This window comes from Salmo salar, chromosome 06 (genome assembly GCF_965601325.2).
Source record: "Salmo salar chromosome 06, fSalSal1, whole genome shotgun sequence".
NCBI lineage: Eukaryota > Metazoa > Chordata > Actinopteri > Salmoniformes > Salmonidae > Salmo > Salmo salar.
In genome coordinates, this window is record NC_138296.1 from 73,780,856 (window position 1) to 73,798,434 (window position 17,579).

The following is a 17,579-nucleotide window of genomic DNA, read 5'->3' on the forward strand; positions in this document are numbered from 1 at the left end:
CATGCCCAGGCGTTGTAGGGAGGTCATACAGGAACGTGGAGGCCACACACACTACTGAGCCTCATTTTGACTTGTTTTAAGGACATTACATCAAAGTTGGATCAGCCTGTAGTGTGGTTTTCCACTTTAATTTTGAGTGTGACTCCAAATCCAGACCTCCATGGGTTGATAAATTAGATTTCCATTGATTATTTTTGTGTGATTTTGTTGTCAGCACATTCAACTATGTAAAGAAAAAAGTATTTAATAAGATTATTTCATTCATTCAGATCTAGGATGTGTTATTTTAGTGTTCCCTTTATTTTTTTGAGCAGTGTATATTTTTTTGTGATTACTGATCAAATGAATTTATACATTTATAATTAGCAGGTTTTGTTATCTGTTTTAACAAACCTTTTTTATTTTTGTACTTATGTATTGTATATAATTTTTTTGTGGTGTGGTTTTAATATCAGCCCTTGAACTTCCAACATGCAACACTGTTTTTTTGTTTTAATTAGTTTTTATCTGTATTGTCTATCACTTGTTTTCTTTGGTGCAAATAAATAAAGAGATGAGTGGAGGCAGCTTTGAACTCTGACCTGTGTGAGTGTGTGCTTCCTTAAGTGAGAAGTTCACAGTAGTAAATTGTAAATATGACCCGTCGCACTGCATTCCTGCGGCAAGTTAGGGGTCTCTTTCAGGAGCTACGGGGCGGATAGCACAACTTAAATGTAACATTTATTTAACTAGGCAAGTCAGTTAAGAACACACTTTTATTTACAATGACAGCCTTCACTGGCCAAACCCGGACGACGCTGGGCCAATTGCGCGCCGCCCTATGGGACTCCCAAACATGGCCAGGTTGTGGTACAGCCTGGAATCGAACCAGGGTGTCTGTAGTGACGCCTCAAGCATTGAGATGCAGTGCCTTAGACCGCTGCGCCACTCGGGAGCCCAAAAAAGTATATTCTATCCTATTCTGACTTCAGCCAGGGAAGGGCTACAGGAGTTTTGACAACCCACTGCCTTTCTCATGGGGGGGAATTGTAACAAGAAGCTTAAATTATAAGATGTGAGGCTTTATGCTGGTGTGCGTATTAGTTTATGGTGTACTTAACATTTTCACATTTGATTGGGACGTCATCGCGAGTGCATTGGGAGGTCACAACCTGTAGATCAGAAACCTATATATTTCATGGATTGCACTCCTTTGACATCTCTACAATATTGTAATTGTCAGGACTACACAAATCAAAACAGAGCTTGGAATTCCTGGTAAAAAGTTGTGTGTTGCTACTTTCAACTCGCTCTAAATATAACCTCTAGGTGACAGAGGCACAGCGGGACAAGTGAACAGGATCTCTAAACTCCAGCTATTCTGAGCTTTATAAAGAGGAGACCTTCATGTCTTAAAGTAATGATGGAGTGTAATATCTCTTTGCTAATGTCAGCTGTTCTTACCTTACATAACATGGGCGTGGTCTTTTACCAAACAGGGCTATCTTCTGTATAACATCCCTAACTTGTCACAACACAACTGATTGGCTCAAATGCATTAAGGAAAGACATTCCACGAATTAACTTTAAACAAGGCAGACCTGTTAATTGAAATGCATTCCAGGTGACTACCTCATGAAGCTGGTTGAGAGAATGCCAAGAGTGTGCAAAGCTGTCATCAAGGCAAAGGGTGGCTAGTTTGAAGAATCAAATAGATTTTGATTTGTTTAACACTTTTTTGCTTATTTCATAGTTTTGATGTCTTCACTATTATTCTACAATGTAGAAAACAGTAACAAATTAAGAAAAACCCTTGAATGAGTAGGTGTGTCCAAACTTTTGACTGATACTGTATATATTAAAAATCCCTGGTTGAATACCCCTGCTCTAATGGGATATGGATTCTACAGAGACCTATTGTTTTCCCTGAGACCCCTCCCTCACATATCTGGGAATTGACATCAGCCCCCTTCCTGGTTCCTCACCCAACTAAGGCCTTCACCTGCCCCTCCCTCTCTTTACTCCCCCGGGGCCTTCAGTTAGTCAAATCTCTCCACCTGCGAGAGAGAGCGAGATGACCCTGAGGTCAGGGTGACACAAAACTGACATGACAACCACAACAGTGCTAATTAAACTGTGTGCCATCCCTGCTTCTCTCCTCACATTGGGTCTCGTGCTCACAAAGGCAGGTGCAGCGAAAGCAACCCATCTCCCAGACAAAACATTCTCTCAAGTAACTAGCTAATACACAAGCATATTGTACAAACAAACGTCAAAAACACACTCACGTGTCAGATCAACACTCTGGCACGTGTTTAGAAAACCTACAGGATACACACCCAAATGCATAGATGGCTGCCGTAACGCTCACTTGCCTTACACAGTCGTCTAAAGCTACTTATTGGGATCAAAGGACTTGTCAATGAATTCAGACATCAATTTAATCAAATAAATAAAAAGGTCAAGTTCACCAAACTTAAAGACAGTACATTACAGGAACTAATCTGCTATCCTTTTAGACATGGATCTAATCAGACGCCAGGAGGAGACTATGGGCCAGGCGAAAAAAAGGTGGAGAGTTCAAGGAGCTGCTAGTAAATTCCCTCCGGGGTCAGGAGTCATAGTTCAAGGGTCGTGATGGCTACACAGGCCCTAGCAGATCAAAGCGGTGGAGGCGGGTGGCTGGAGAGACGTCCTACCGACCGGCGGCCGCCCCTACCCAGCATGCCGGGGAAACAGTGGGGGACCAACTTCCTGTACGACCAACAACTGCCCACCAACCGGCTCCATCCAGCCAAGCCCATCATCCCCAACCCATCTCAGGGGTTATCAGGAAGGTCTGGGGTTAAGTCCAGTTCAGAAGAGGAACATCCAAAGGAGAGTAGAGGGTAATAGATAAATACACACACACGGAAACCCGGTGTGTCTGCGTATGCGATAAGACTTTCAGTGGGCAGCTAAGGAAGTCTAGCAACTTCCTTAATGACAGAGAGGGTTCAGGGTCGAAAGGAATGAGGTTTAAAGCAGAGCTTCGGATGAAAGATTTCATTGACTATTGTATATATATTATTTATTTTTGACCCTTTTTTCTCCCCAATTTCATGATTTCCAATTGGTAGTTACATCGCTGCAACTCCCGTACGTACGGTCTCGGGAGGTGAGAAGGTCGAGAGCCATGCCTCCTCCGAAACAAGACCCTGCCAAGTCACACTGCTTCTTGACACACTGCTCGCTTAACCCGGAAGCCAGCCGCACCAATGTGTCGGAGGAAACGCCGTACAACTGGAGACCGAAGTCAGTGTGCATGCGGCCGGCCCGCCACAAGGAGACGCTAGAGCGCGATGGGACAAGGACATCCCGGCCAGTCAAACCCTCCCCTAAACCGGATGACGCTGGGCTAATTGTGCGCTGCCTCATTGGTCTCCTGGTCGCAGCCGGCTGCGACACAGCCTGGGATCAAACCCAGGTCTGTAGACTGCTGCGCCACTCGGAAGGCCCCTAAATGACTAATGTTTGAATTGAGAACCGTACAAGAAAGAATAACTTTTTTTTTTACTCGTATGTTCTTGAATTCCTCAGAGCAGCAATGTAAGAGTAAGTCACACACACACATCGTTAAGAGAAATTCCTGGCATTTCTGGCACCAGAAGTCTGGTTAGAGGGACTACACCTCAGGAGGCACAGCTGGGCAGGGTCAAAAACACACAAGGGACACTAAAGAAAACCGCACGCACGCACGCGCACGCGCACACGCACACGCCCACACCCACCACACACACACACTCAAAAGAACAGTCACAGACATATTCACTTCATACACACTGTGACTCTCTCCCGTCTCTAACACTCTCTCACACATGAGACACATTGAGAACCAAAAGTGGGTCACGGAGACCGCGTTCATGTAAAAATGGCTTAACCCTGCCTTAAATCCCTATGGAGACTAATAGCGCCTCATTCGCTGTGCTGCCAGAATCCAGACCACTCACCGTTCCCACCAATGGGTAGATGAATCCTGCCCCGATGCTGGCGCGGATGTCTCTGATTGGCAGGGTGAAGCCGGTGGGCGTGCCCTTCTTCTCAGGCAAGTGTGACAGGGACAGGTGGGTCTTGGCCATGCAGATTGGAAGCTTCCCGTAACCCTGCGGGCAGGAGCACAGGAACATAATTAGACAACTGAATTAATTCAGTGTGTGTGTGTGTGCATGAGAAAGTAACTATGTAAAAGCTTCAATAGATCATGTGTAGTATGGTATGGTGACCTCACCTGCTGGTTGTAATAGTCTATCTTGGCCTGGGCCTCTGGAGACAGCTCAATGTCATCAGCCCCGTACACCTTCTGGGCTATCATCCTAATCTTCTCCACTATGGGGGTCTGGGAGGACAGAAGACATAGGACAGTATTCAGCAAGGACCTATGGGAAACAGACGTTTAGTCTCAAAAGGAACTAAAACCTTAAGGACTTTGCTCTCACACAGTGTCTATGCATGTGCACAGGTTCGCTTCACACTGTTACAGCGTGGTAGCCAGGACACCAAAACAGCAGAGGAGGAGTTGAGCCTCACTCTTCAACGCTCTTAGTTGTTGCAGAAATTGACCCACTATGCTGTTTACTTTCTGCATCTACGTCATATCGCCGTCTACCTTTAAAAGGTCTTTCTCTGTCACATTTAAAATCAGTAGACAAATGCTAGGAGAGTAACAACCTAGGGAATGCAGTATGTATTGTTCTTCCTGAGAAGGCCTTAGTTAGCCTAGGGTCGTAAACCCTTCTACTGGCCAGTCATCTAAAGAAACAGAACTCCATTACATGATGCTAGCGCTAATCAGAGAGACAAGCAATGGCTTCATGGACCTACACACACACCCGCACATGCACGTGAGCCCACAAACACAGGCGCAAACACACGCACACACACGCACACACACACACACACGCAAACACACGCACGCGCAAACACAGGCACACACAACCCTGCATGGTCTCTATAACAGGATCAGTTAAACAAAGTCACATTCCAAACTCACTAACTCAAACCAGCTGATGTTTTTTCCTCAGATTCTGGATGGGCTCCCAAAGACAGGAACTCAAACATGGGACATTAAGGCATGGGGGAGTTTCATGCACGTAGCACAGATACATATATGAAGCAAACATGCATGCACATACAAATTCAGCATAAACACACATTGACAATGCTCACTCCTAGACATCCCTTCTTGAGGGTTATTTTGGAATTGTGAGACATTTTGGGCATTAGATTCGAACATAAGGAGTGAGAACATCTATATATACACACACACTACCGTTCAAAAGTTTGGAGTCACTTAGAAATGTCCTTGCTTTTGAAAGAAAAGCACATTTTTGGTCCATTAAAATAACATCAAATTGATCAGAAATAGTGTAGACATTGTTAATGTTGTAAATGACTATTGTAGCTGGAAATGACTGATTTTTAATGGACTGTCTACATAGGCCCATTATCAGCAACCATCACTCCTGTGTTCCAATGGCACGTTGTGTTAGCTAATCCAAGTTTATTATTTTAAAAGGCTAATTGATCATTAGGAAACCCTTTTGCAATTATGTTAGCACAGCTGAAAACTGTTGTTCTGATTAAAGAAGCAATAAAACTGGCCTTCTTTAGACTAGTTGAGTATCTGGAGCATTAGCATTTTTGGGTTCGATTACAGGCTCAAAATAGCTAAAAACAAAAGAACTTTCTTCTGAAACTCATCAGTCTATTCTTGTTCTGAGAAATGAAGGCTATTCCATGCGAGAAATTGCCAAGAAACTGAAGATCTCGTACAATGCTGTGTACTACTCCCTTCACAGAACATGGTAAACTGTCTCTAACCAAACTGTCTAACGTGATAAATTCAGCAACAACAAGAGAGTTTGTGGTCAAGCCACAATGTACCACATTCAATTTAAGGAGGGACAGAAATAGTGCAGTGAAAGATAGACTCTCAGTCAGTTTTTTTATTTTGAAATTAGATTACCTAACAATCAACCCTTGCCCTCCAAAACAGACAGGCACATAATTGTCTTTATCTTCTCTCCACCACGAAACACCTATTTTAGAACAGGCAAACAAAACAGGCTCCTCGGCGGTGGAGAGAAGGCCCCCTCCTCGTCGCAGAGTCCAACTGACGAATCTGGATTTGGCGGATGCCAGGAGAACACTACCTGCCCCAATGTATAGTGCCAACTGTGAAGTTTGATGAAGGAGGAATAATGGTCCGGGGCTGTTGTTCATGGTTAAGGCTCGGCCCCTTAGTTCCAATTAAGGGAAATCTGAACGCTACAGCACACAATGAAATTCTAGACGATTCTGTGCTTCCAACTTTGTGGCAACAGTTTGGGGAAGGCCCTTTCCTGTTTCAGCATGATAATGCCTCCTTGCACAAAACAAGGTCCATACAGAAATGGTTTGTCGAAATCGATGTGAAAGAACTTGACTGGCCTGCACAGAGCCCTGACCGCAATCCCATCGAACACCTTTGGGAAGAATTGGAAGGCAGACTGCGAGCCAGACCTAATCGCCCAACATCAGTGCCCTACCTGACTAATGCTTTTGTGGCTGAATGGAAGCAAGTCCCCGCAGTAATGTTCCAACATCTAGTGGAAAGCCTTCCCAGAAGGGTGGAGGCTGTTATAGCAACAAATGGGGAACAACTCCATATTAATGCCCAAGATTTTGGAATGAGATGTTTGACGAGCAGGTGTCCACATACTTTTGGTCATGCTGTGTACTTTTAATGTGGGGCTATGACAGTCAATTGCAAATTAGCCTGACAATGTATCTTATCTCACCACCAATAATGAGATGGGTGTGGTTGATGAATGTCGCGTCGGAGCTTCTCAAAGTCGGAGGGGCGTGGTCGACTGTACGCACCTCATATCTTCTGTCAGATCCAACCTGGATCTATATTTGGTTTGAATGCAGACAAGAGCACTGAATCCAGCATCACACATGAGCTGGCGAAGGGTAGTCTACCATAACTTTTCTGGTGCTTTCAAGACAACTGGGAACTCTGAAAAATAGGTGGTCAAGTTATGACGTCAGTGATCTTTAGGTTGGAAAGTCGGAAAGAGGCCAGAGTTCCCAATTTGGAATTCTGAGTTGGATAACAGTTAAAAATGTATTTCAGAGTTCCCAGTTGTCTTGAAAGCACTGCAGTCGGAAGTCAGAGATTTCCGAGTTCCCAGTCGTTTTGAAAGCGGCATTAATGCTCAGAGGGAGACGGCAGGGTATTCCCTTCGAGTCAGGAACCAAAACTCCTCAGTGACCCGTGAATGCGTTGTCTGCAGGATTCGGGCACATGACAGCTCGATCAGCAGTTCGATTTCACTTACCAGTATGTCAACTGAGCCAGGATCACAGTCTAACGGATTGGGAAGTAGGTCCCAAAGTGCCCTTCCAAGCGTTGGAGGTGAGCAGTCATCACTCATGTGGGACACTTACTGATGCTGTATTTTGCTTTTTTCCTTACACAGAATGTCAACCAAGTCAGTTGTTTTTACATCCATTGTGAATGACAACAGTTACTCTCTCAATGTGAAAAATCTTTCCAACACTTCCCCTCGATAACCACCAAGCCTCGGTGTGAAATAGAACATTGTCATGCTCTGATCCCATATCTCCACATAGTTTTGTGAACAGGCGTGGTGCAGTGGATGTGGTTTGATGTAGTTTACAATCGAAGTTATCTGCTGTGGTATATCTCAGTTCTGTGCTCAGCTCTTTTGCCTCCAGTTGCTCTCAGTGTATCATATAATGTGTTCATATGGCAGAGGGAGACACATTCCTAACTAGAGTCCCGCCATAGATGGAGTCTCATCTGGTCAAATGCATCTCGGCCCACACAGCTAACACACATTTGGAGAGCATAAGCTGGGGAGTTTGAGTCGTTCAGTCAAGAGTTTCTTTCCTCTTGATTGCTAGCAATAGCATAAATTCTTTGTTTAACAGTGTTATCTAACAACGGTATTGATGTGAGTTTCTGTGCCTCGGCACCCCCCACACATTGTTTTCACCATATCAGTTGCGGCCGGTAATATCAAAGTCTCTGCAATAGTGTGTGGTTTCATAGCGTAGCAGGCCAAGCCATTAACTTTGGGAATGATTCAACTGCATCCCTTTCCCATGATCTAAGGGCGCTCCCTGGTTGAATTCTATCTTTTAGATTTGAATCATTTAGATTTTTAAGTTTAACCACATTACAATGATTTTAAGATACAAAGACGATATAATATACACAGTGTACAAAACATTAGGAACACCTGCTCTTTCCATGACAAACTGACTAGGTGAATCCAGGTGAAAGCTATGATCCCTTATTTATATCCCCTGTTAAATCCACTTCAAATCAGCGCAGATGAAGGGGAGGAGACATGTTAAAGAAGGATTTCTAAGCCTTGAGAGAATTGAGACATGGATTGTGTATCTGTGCCATTCAGAGGGTGAAAGCCAATTCTTCCTTTGGCCGCCTCTCCTTCCAGTTCCCTGCTGCCAATGACTGGAACGAACTGCAAAAATCTCTGAAGCTGGAGACTCTTACCTCCCTCACTAGCTTTAAGCACCAGCTGTCAGAGCAGCTCACAGATCACTGCACCTGTACATAGCTCATCTGTAAATAGCCCATCCAATCTACCTCATCCCCATACTGTATTTATTTATTTATCTTGCGCCTTTGCACCCCAGTATCTCAACTTGCACATTCATCTTCTGCACATCCTACCATTCCAGTGTTTGATTGCTATATTGTAATTACTTTGCCACCATGGCCTATTTATTGCCTTACCTCTCTTATCCTACCTCATTTGCACATGCTGTATATAGATTTTCCTACTGTATTATTGATTGTATGATTGTTTATTCCATGTGTAACTCTATGTTGTTGTATGTGTCGAACTGCTTTTCTTTATCTTGGCCAGGTCGCAGTTGCAAATGAGAACTTGTTCTCAACTAGCCTACCTGGTTAAATAAAGGTGAAATAAAATAAATAAAAAATGGGCAAGAAAAAATATTTAAGTGCATTTGAATGGGGTATGGTACTAGGTGCCAGGTTTGAGTGTGTCAAGAACTGACAGTCCAATACAACACTGGTGCCCAAAGACCCATAAAAGAATGCACAACTCGTCGTACCTTAGCACGAATGGGGTATGGCAGCCAAAGACCTTACAGAATTCCACTTCCTTCAGCAAAAAACAAGAAACTGTGGTTGCAGTGGGCTAAGGAAGAAAAACACTGGGAAATTAGAAAAACATTGCCTGGTCTGATGAATCCCGGTTCCATTTGTTTTACACGGTTGGGAGTACTAGGGTATGGAGAAAACCACGAGTACATGCATCCATCATGCCGTGCGTCAACATTGCAGGCTGGAGGTGGTGTGATGGTGCAGGCTGGAGGTGGTGTGGGTTGTGTTTTCACAGCACACATTGGGCCCCTTGATAAAAGCGGCGCTACATTTGAATGCCTCTGAATATCATTGCCAATCAGGTGCATCCCTTCATGGCAGCAGTATATCCATATGCAAATGATTTTTTTCAGCAGGATAATGCCCCATGCACAAAGCTAGGATTGTCCAGGAATGATTCCACGAACATGACAGTGAATTCAGCTGACTGCAGTGATCTGTCCAGTCACCAGATCTCAATCCAATTGAGCATCTGTGGGATGAGATGGATTGGAGTATTGAAGTCAACATGGGCCAGCATACCCGTGAAACACTTTCGACACATTGTAGAGTCCATGCCCCTACGAATTGAGGCTGTTCTGAGAGCAAAATAGGGCGCAACACAATATTAACAATGTGTTAAATGTTTTGTACACTCAGTGTATATATTTCTTATTTTTCAGGATTTTGGAAATTCTCCCGTGACCCCATTTCACCCCTAGTTTGGGAACAGTTGGTTTAAAGACTTTGGGTAACACATTCCACACTGTATAGTTATAAAGTTATTATAGGTGTATACACTGTATAGTTATAAAGTTATTATAGGAACTGTGTCCACAGTCTGACGTTAAAACCTGCATGCAAGACTGAGAACCCTCAGTCATGATTAGGTGACTGACTAGGGGAGCTCAAGTCTTCAGGTCTCAAGCAAGGTTACTCATCACACAGGGGCGCACTGGGACCAGAAGGCAGCCCTGGCATTTCTAAAACACCGGCCCATTTTTTCCCTTGAGGCCCCCATTAGCAGCCAGAATGATAATTTTGCGCATAAAACCCAAGTCAGACAGGCCCACTGGGCTATAAATGGACCAGCCCATCTGGCATTTGCCTGAAATGGCAGATGGCCAGTCCACCTCTTTCATCATGTGAGTAACCACCTGGTATGGTTTGGCCAAAGCAGACCCGTTCTTGGCAAGTCTCGTCTTCACACCTCCTCTGTGAGGCATAGCAGGGATATTGCCCTGGGTCGGGGGAAAGGCCACTTGGACCTACTCCGCCACATGCAACAGGCTTTATTTATAGGGGTTGTTCATAGGGTCACAGGGAGGAACTGGATGGGATACAGTAGCACAGTACAGTAACACACGCCCCTATGCCCCTGGCCCTGACCACAGCATTCTCACAGGGCTCAGAGGAATGACAGTATGTCAGGGCCCTTTAACAAGCTCCAAACAATTAATATCACAGACCAGTGCTACACCACACTAATACTAACCACCACCCAGTGCTACACCATGCTAATACTAACCACCACCCAGTGCTACACCACGCTAATACTAACCACCACCCAGTGCTACACCACGCTAATACTAACCACCACCCAGTGCTACACCACGCTAATACTAACCACCACCCAGTGCTACACCACGCTAATACTAACCACCACCCAGTGCTACACCATGCTAATACTAACCACCACCCAGTGCTACACCACGCTAATACTAACCACCACCCAGTGCTACACCACGCTAATACTAACCACCACCCAGTGCTACACCATGCTAATACTAACCACCACCCAGTGCTACACCATGCTAATACTAACCACCACCCAGTGCTACACCACGCTAATACTAACCACCACCCAGTGCTACACCACGCTAATACTAACCACCACCCAGTGCTACACCATGCTAATACTAACCACCACCCAGTGCTACACCATGCTAATACTAACCACCACCCAGTGCTACACCACACTAATACTAACCACCACCCAGTGCTACACCACACTAATACTAACCACCACCGAGTGCTACACCACGCTAATACTAACCACCACCGAGTGCTACACCACGCTAATACTAACCACCACCCAGTGCTACACCACGCTAATACTAACCACCACCCAGTGCTACACCACGCTAATACTAACCACCACCCAGTGCTACACCACGCTAATACTAACCACCACCCAGTGCTACACCACGCTAATACTAACCACCACCCAGTGCTACACCACGCTAATACTAACCACCACCCAGTGCTACACCACACTAATACTAACCACCCAGTGCTACACCACGCTAATACTAACCACCACCCAGTGCTACACCACGCTAATACTAACCACCACCCAGTGCTACACCACGCTAATACTAACCACCACCCAGTGCTACACCACGCTAATACTAACCACCACCCAGTGCTACACCATGCTAATACTAACCACCACCCAGTGCTACACCACGCTAATACTAACCACCCAGTGCTACACCACGCTAATACTAACCACCACCCAGTGCTACACCACGCTAATACTAACCACCACCCAGTGCTACACCACGCTAATACTATCCACCACCCAGTGCTACACCACGCTAATACTAACCACCACCCAGTGCTACACCACGCTAATACTAACCACCACCCAGTGCTACACCATGCTAATACTAACCACCACCCAGTGCTACACCATGCTAATACTAACCACCACCCAGTGCTACACCATGCTAATACTAACCACCACCCAGTGCTACACCATGCTAATACTAACCACCCAGTGCTACACCACGCTAATACTAACCACCCAGTGCTACACCATGCTAATACTAACCACCACCCAGTGCTACACCATGCTAATACTAACCACCCAGTGCTACACCACGCTAATACTAACCACCCAGTGCTTACACACAAACAAGCTAGCAGTGTGTCTCATTGCCATAGCTTTTAAATAGAACTAGAGATGGGGTTTATTGCACTAATTAAATTCCAACTCTGTAAATTACATTTAGTTCAATTCAAATTCCAGGTCAGTCCATCTCTGAATTCTGAGATAATTAAATTCCTCTCAAGTCCAATGTTCCAATAATTCTATTCCCAATTCAATATTATGCCCAACAATTCCACAAATTCTACATCCTCAGGGTTTGAGGCTGATCATGTCACTCAGTTCAGACAGCGTAGCTATACTGGAAATAAAGAAATACATTTTTGTGCTGCAGGATTTGAACTCCATGTGCATGAATTCCAATCCAAATAGTCTAATTCCATATCTTGAAGATTGTTGAAATTAAAATTGAATTCAACGTAAATTCTTCACTGCATGAGTTAATTCAAGAACTGAATTGGAATTTCAAACTAAATTGAGCCCAACCCTGCATAGCTCCCCATGTACTGTAAAGCCAACATTATTGGTGGAATAAATGTGACCCCACCTTGCAGGCTCAACAAAAGCACAGTGTCAGTTAAGTGTTGTAGATCAATAAATTATGTCGGGACATTTTTTAATGACTGGACATGGCAACCAAATTCCTGCACCCGTTTATATCACAAGCCAGAAGGGTCTGCAGAAACTTGACAAGTTTGTCTATTTAGCTTACTTACTTTCCAGTACTTCCAGATTAGCGCTTAGAAGTGTAAACTAGAGGCTAGATGTCGTAGTGCAATGGGGCGTCTGTCTCTCACCTCTTGGCTGTAGAGGAACTGGAAGTGGCTGGGTTGACTGCTGGCCTGCTTCACTGCCTGGGCCAGCTCCACCGAGCCACGGCCACCCCGCGCCCAGTGATGACACGGCACGGCATCCGACGCCCCAGACTCCTTGGCCATCTGGCACACCAGGTCGATCTCAGCCTGGGTGTCGGTCCTGTGGAGTAGCCAAGGAGACAGTAACCATGGAGGAAACCAGGGAAACAACCGTAGGGATTGGAGCAATGAATGGTGTGACTGACAGTTGTTGGGACACATAACAAGGTGTTGAAATGAGGTGGCAACCTCGAGGTGTTTAAGTTTGGGTTAACAAGACCTTTTTCCTTATGTTTTTGCAGTGTGTGTGTGTGGTGTGGCCATGTGACAGCCCATTTAGTCTAAATGAGGCCTGAAGGCCAAAGCCACATTCTAATAGCTTCCGACACGCCACAGTTCATGTGTAAACACCTCAGTCACACTGACAGACTAACACTATGTAAAACACACCAAGTCATCTAGCCACAGAACTCAACAACACCAGTCATGACATGGGCCACTTGCTGTGTGTGAGTGTGTGTGTGTATATATATATGTGTTTTTAGTTTTACTATCCTTGTGGGCACCAGAAGTCCTCACAAGGATAGTAAAACAAGGAACATTCGGGGGGGACGGACATTTCACAATTCCACACAAATAAATAAAGCTATTTTAGGCTTAGGGGTTAGGGTTAGAATTATGGGTTAAAGGGATATTTAGGGGTTAAAGGGATATTTTGGGGTTAAAGGGATAGCATGCTAGCAGATACCCATAGACTTCCAGTTATGCTAGTTAGCATTAGCTCGCAAAACTACTTTCCTTCATACTGGACACAGAGACATAATCCCGAAGCATCCCTTTAAGCATCCCGAAGCATCCCTTTAGGGACAATAGGATTTTGAATGGGAAGCAATTGTTTGGTCCCCACAAGGACAGTAAAACAAACATGTGTGTGTCACTGGCAGGTTGACATTTATTATCATGAGTCTTGTCCTGAAGGCAGAACTGAGGGATTTCTCAGATGGGCCAGCTGCAAAATCTAAATAGTCTATATTTAAAAAAATGCATGAAAACAGTGTGGTTAAGGTTTAAAATCAGACGTTATTACTTTATGGCCGTGCCGGCTAGTGACCACTCTGCAGAGCTGACGTAAAACGCTAACCTGTGTGTCACTGACCCTCATATGGGTTTGCATATTTTTGTAACAAACTGATAAGGATTCTAAAGCTTAACATGTTGTGTCTGCATACGTCTGTGCATGTGTTAATGTCTGCATTTACATGCCTGTTCACAATATGGGGTCTGACAGAGACAGAAGAGAGGCCCAGGCCAGCTGCTCAGACTGATACAGACTGGACGTCTTACTTGAAGACGTTGAGAGCCACGACCACAGGGACTCCAAACAGGTGGGCTATCTGGATCTGTTTCCTCAGGTTACTGCTGCAGCCCTTCGTCACCAGACTCAGGTTCTAGAATACAGAGGGACAGAGAGAGTGAGACAGGGAGGGAGAGCGATCTAATGGAAACATAGTCAAACTCAATGTGAAACTCATCCAGGTCAGAAGTGCAGTGGTGTTAGATGTGAGGAAAAGAGAGTGGCAGTACTCATCTCTTTCATTTCCACAAGTGGAATATTAAACGCTAACTACCGAAACAGGATATCACCATTTATGAGAAGCTTGGTCAATGACTCAGGAGTTCTCGCTCATATGACACAGTGTGTGTGTGTGTGTGAGAAAGACAGAATGAGCAAAAGACTGTGAAAGAGCGAAAGGGAGAAAGAGCAAGAGAGAGCGAGAGAAGAGATAAAAAGCAAGAGTGGGAGAGAGGAGTGGGCGTAGATAGAGGACGTTATAATTGCATTGTCAGAGCCAGGTCTTTTACAGAGTCAGGAGAATTGGAAGGTTGAACCTATTGGCTGTCGTGCATCCCTCTACCCCACTCTGCTACAGTCCCCTCTGGTAGTTCAGTCGCCTAGAGCAACACTGACTCGCCTTCAACAGCTTACACTTCGGGAGGGGGGGGATGATGAGGCAATACTCACTAAGGAGCTCAAATCCTGTTTTACAGCAACATTGATACTTTCTGGGGAAGGAACAATCCCAACTATATGATATCCCATATGAAGAACACACAGGTTGTTTTGTCAGAGTGGGTGTGCGTGCGCAAGTGTCTGCGCGTGACAGGCAATACTCCCAATTAAACCCTGTCTGTTTAGCACCAAAGTTGTCATATTCCAGGATCCACTAACTGGCCTGTCCAGAACCCAGTCCTTAGTCGTCTCCAGGCCCTAACGTTACTCTGCTGTGCCTGGCTCTGTGCCTGGCTCTTCTCTCTCAAGCCCTTCTGCTTCTCGTTACAGCCCTCACAATTAACTTAGCTAACACCCCTTCATTATTTGCTCAGCTGAGGAGCCTTTGAGAGAGGAGTGATTTAAACCAGGCATGGGGTTTCAACATACAGACCCCCCACCTCCATCTCTATTAAGCCCCCTCCCTGACCGGAGACCCAAGCCAAGGGTCTATTTGCCCTGCTAATCAAATAATTACCTCAAATCATGTTCGAGAGAGAGCGAGAGAGACAGCGATGCATGTCTGTGTGTGAGGAATGGAAATAGGAATGAGGACCATAGGGGATGGCTGGAGGCTAGGGCAGAACTTGGAAATGTCAGATACTCTTTTTAGTCCTTCCTCCGTTCTCCTCTTCCCTCCTACCCATGTGTATAGTGTGACAATGTATCATCCCCTATAACCATAAACCTCATCTGACTGTATGAAATCTGCCTGGTTATAGGTGTGATCCGTATTACCAGAGACATTCATATCCAGGTGCTAAGTCCCACTGTTCTGCTGGCTGATTGATTGATTAAATGATATTCCACTCACTTGCCACTTGCATCCCAAATCTAAATCAGTCCCTTATTAGAGGGGAAGTACTGTATGCGAACTGGCAGTTAGAGTGTTGGACTTGTAACCGAAAGGTTGCAAGATCAAATCCCCAAGCTGACAAGGTAAAAATCTGTCGTTCTGCCCCTGAACATGGTAGTTAACCCACTGTTTCTAGGCCGTCATTGAAAATAAGGATTTGTTAACTGACCTACCTAGTTAAAACATTTTAAAATAAAAGTATGCAGGACATCGAGGCCTGGGTTTAAAAAACCCTTGTACACACCCTTCCTCAAGTCCACGCCTGTGATGTTAACAGGGCGCAACGTTGCCACCTATGGACAGAGATATATTTGGCCTTCCATTTTATCAAGCCCACAAACAAACAAAGGCTTGATTTGTTGATTGTGGTGGCAAATGTGAAAGGAAATGTTGTGTTGCACAACATGTTAATAGTTCTTACATGAGCAAATGACTTCCTAACTGGATCTAATAGTACCAAGGCTATCCTGACCTTAGACAAAATCAAGTTATGTTAATGATCATAACCTAGTGATTAGATGGAACCACAACCCCCCTACCCCTCCACCTCTTAATAAAGCCACTGACATGTTTATTTCATTTCCCTAATCAGTTTCTATCCCTGCATCATCATCAAGTCAGGGAACCAACGGGAGACATGCAAATCAAATGTTGGTCAGGAGGACACCCTGTCTCATGTCAGGTACAGTAACCTATGCTCAACTCCCAGCTCGTTCATGCCACAGTGTCTGTCTGCTGACTTTGGTTAATACTTTTTCACTGGTACTTTTTTTTAACTTGGGGAACAAGGAAGTCAACTCTTAATAAGCTCGCATTACCACTGACAACAAAAGAGTTGTACTACTCTGTTTCAAACCAAGTAAAGTTCTCTCTCTCTCTCCAATCTCTTACCTCGTCTATGTACTCTCTTGGTAGAGGTGAGCCAGCTGAGACCTGCAGGAACACAGTAATTTTAGCACATATTCAAACAAAAAATATATCACCATCAACACCATACAATACTGTATTTCACAGTCAGTTTTGTGTATTATGGTCAACTCGGGTACAGTAAATACCAGGAAACTGAAATGAACGGTCCAGGTGCTAGTGGAGATAAGCAACTCTTGGGCTAGGGTTATCTAATACAAGCTATAAACAAACATTTACTCCAGAGAGGTATGCAGCACACAAATCACTGAGTTTATGGGTACGGCATGAAAACATAAGCCAGAGCACTGTAATCACAGAATTTCTCGTCCTTAGACGTTTACAACAGTGGGCCATTTACTGATGTGGGTACATGGTAACTGCTCTATCTTAGAATTGCAGAGATCCTATAATGTTAGCCTTATACAGTAGAGAACAATAAAGTGTAGTACAGACTCTTGCTATATTAGCATTATAGAACGCAGTGGTGGAAAAAGTACTCAATTGTCATACTTGAGTAAAAGTAAAAGTCACCCAGTAAAATACTGTATAAATCATTTCAAATTCCTTATATTTAGCAAACCAGGCGGCAACTCTGAAGCGTTGGTGTTTAGTGAGCCCACCGGATCAGAGTCTGTAGGGATGTACTCTTGATAAGTGTGTGAATTGGACCATTTTCCTGTCCTGCTAAGCATTAAAATGTAACGAGTACATTTGGGTGTCAGGGAAAATGTATGGAGTAAAAAGTACATTATTTTCTTTAGGAATGTAGTGAAGTAAAAGTTGTCAAAAATATATGTGGTAAAGTACTGACACCCCAAAAAACTACTTAAGTAGTACTTTTAAGTATTTTTACT

General features: G+C 44.5%; 1 protein-coding gene across 2 annotated transcripts in view; it reads right to left on the reverse strand.

The window, feature by feature from the left end:
* Window positions 1–17,579, reverse strand: part of mthfd1l (methylenetetrahydrofolate dehydrogenase (NADP+ dependent) 1 like) — an 84,935-nt gene that overhangs the window by 8,544 nt on the left and 58,812 nt on the right. For both annotated transcript variants that reach the window (XM_014205574.3, NM_001165368.1), the window contains 5 exon segments: window positions 16,708–16,749; window positions 14,255–14,358; window positions 12,854–13,031; window positions 4,247–4,354; window positions 3,969–4,121 (listed from right to left, as the gene is read on the reverse strand). In XM_014205574.3, the coding sequence (XP_014061049.1) occupies window positions 3,969–4,121; window positions 4,247–4,354; window positions 12,854–13,031; window positions 14,255–14,358; window positions 16,708–16,749 (585 nt within the window).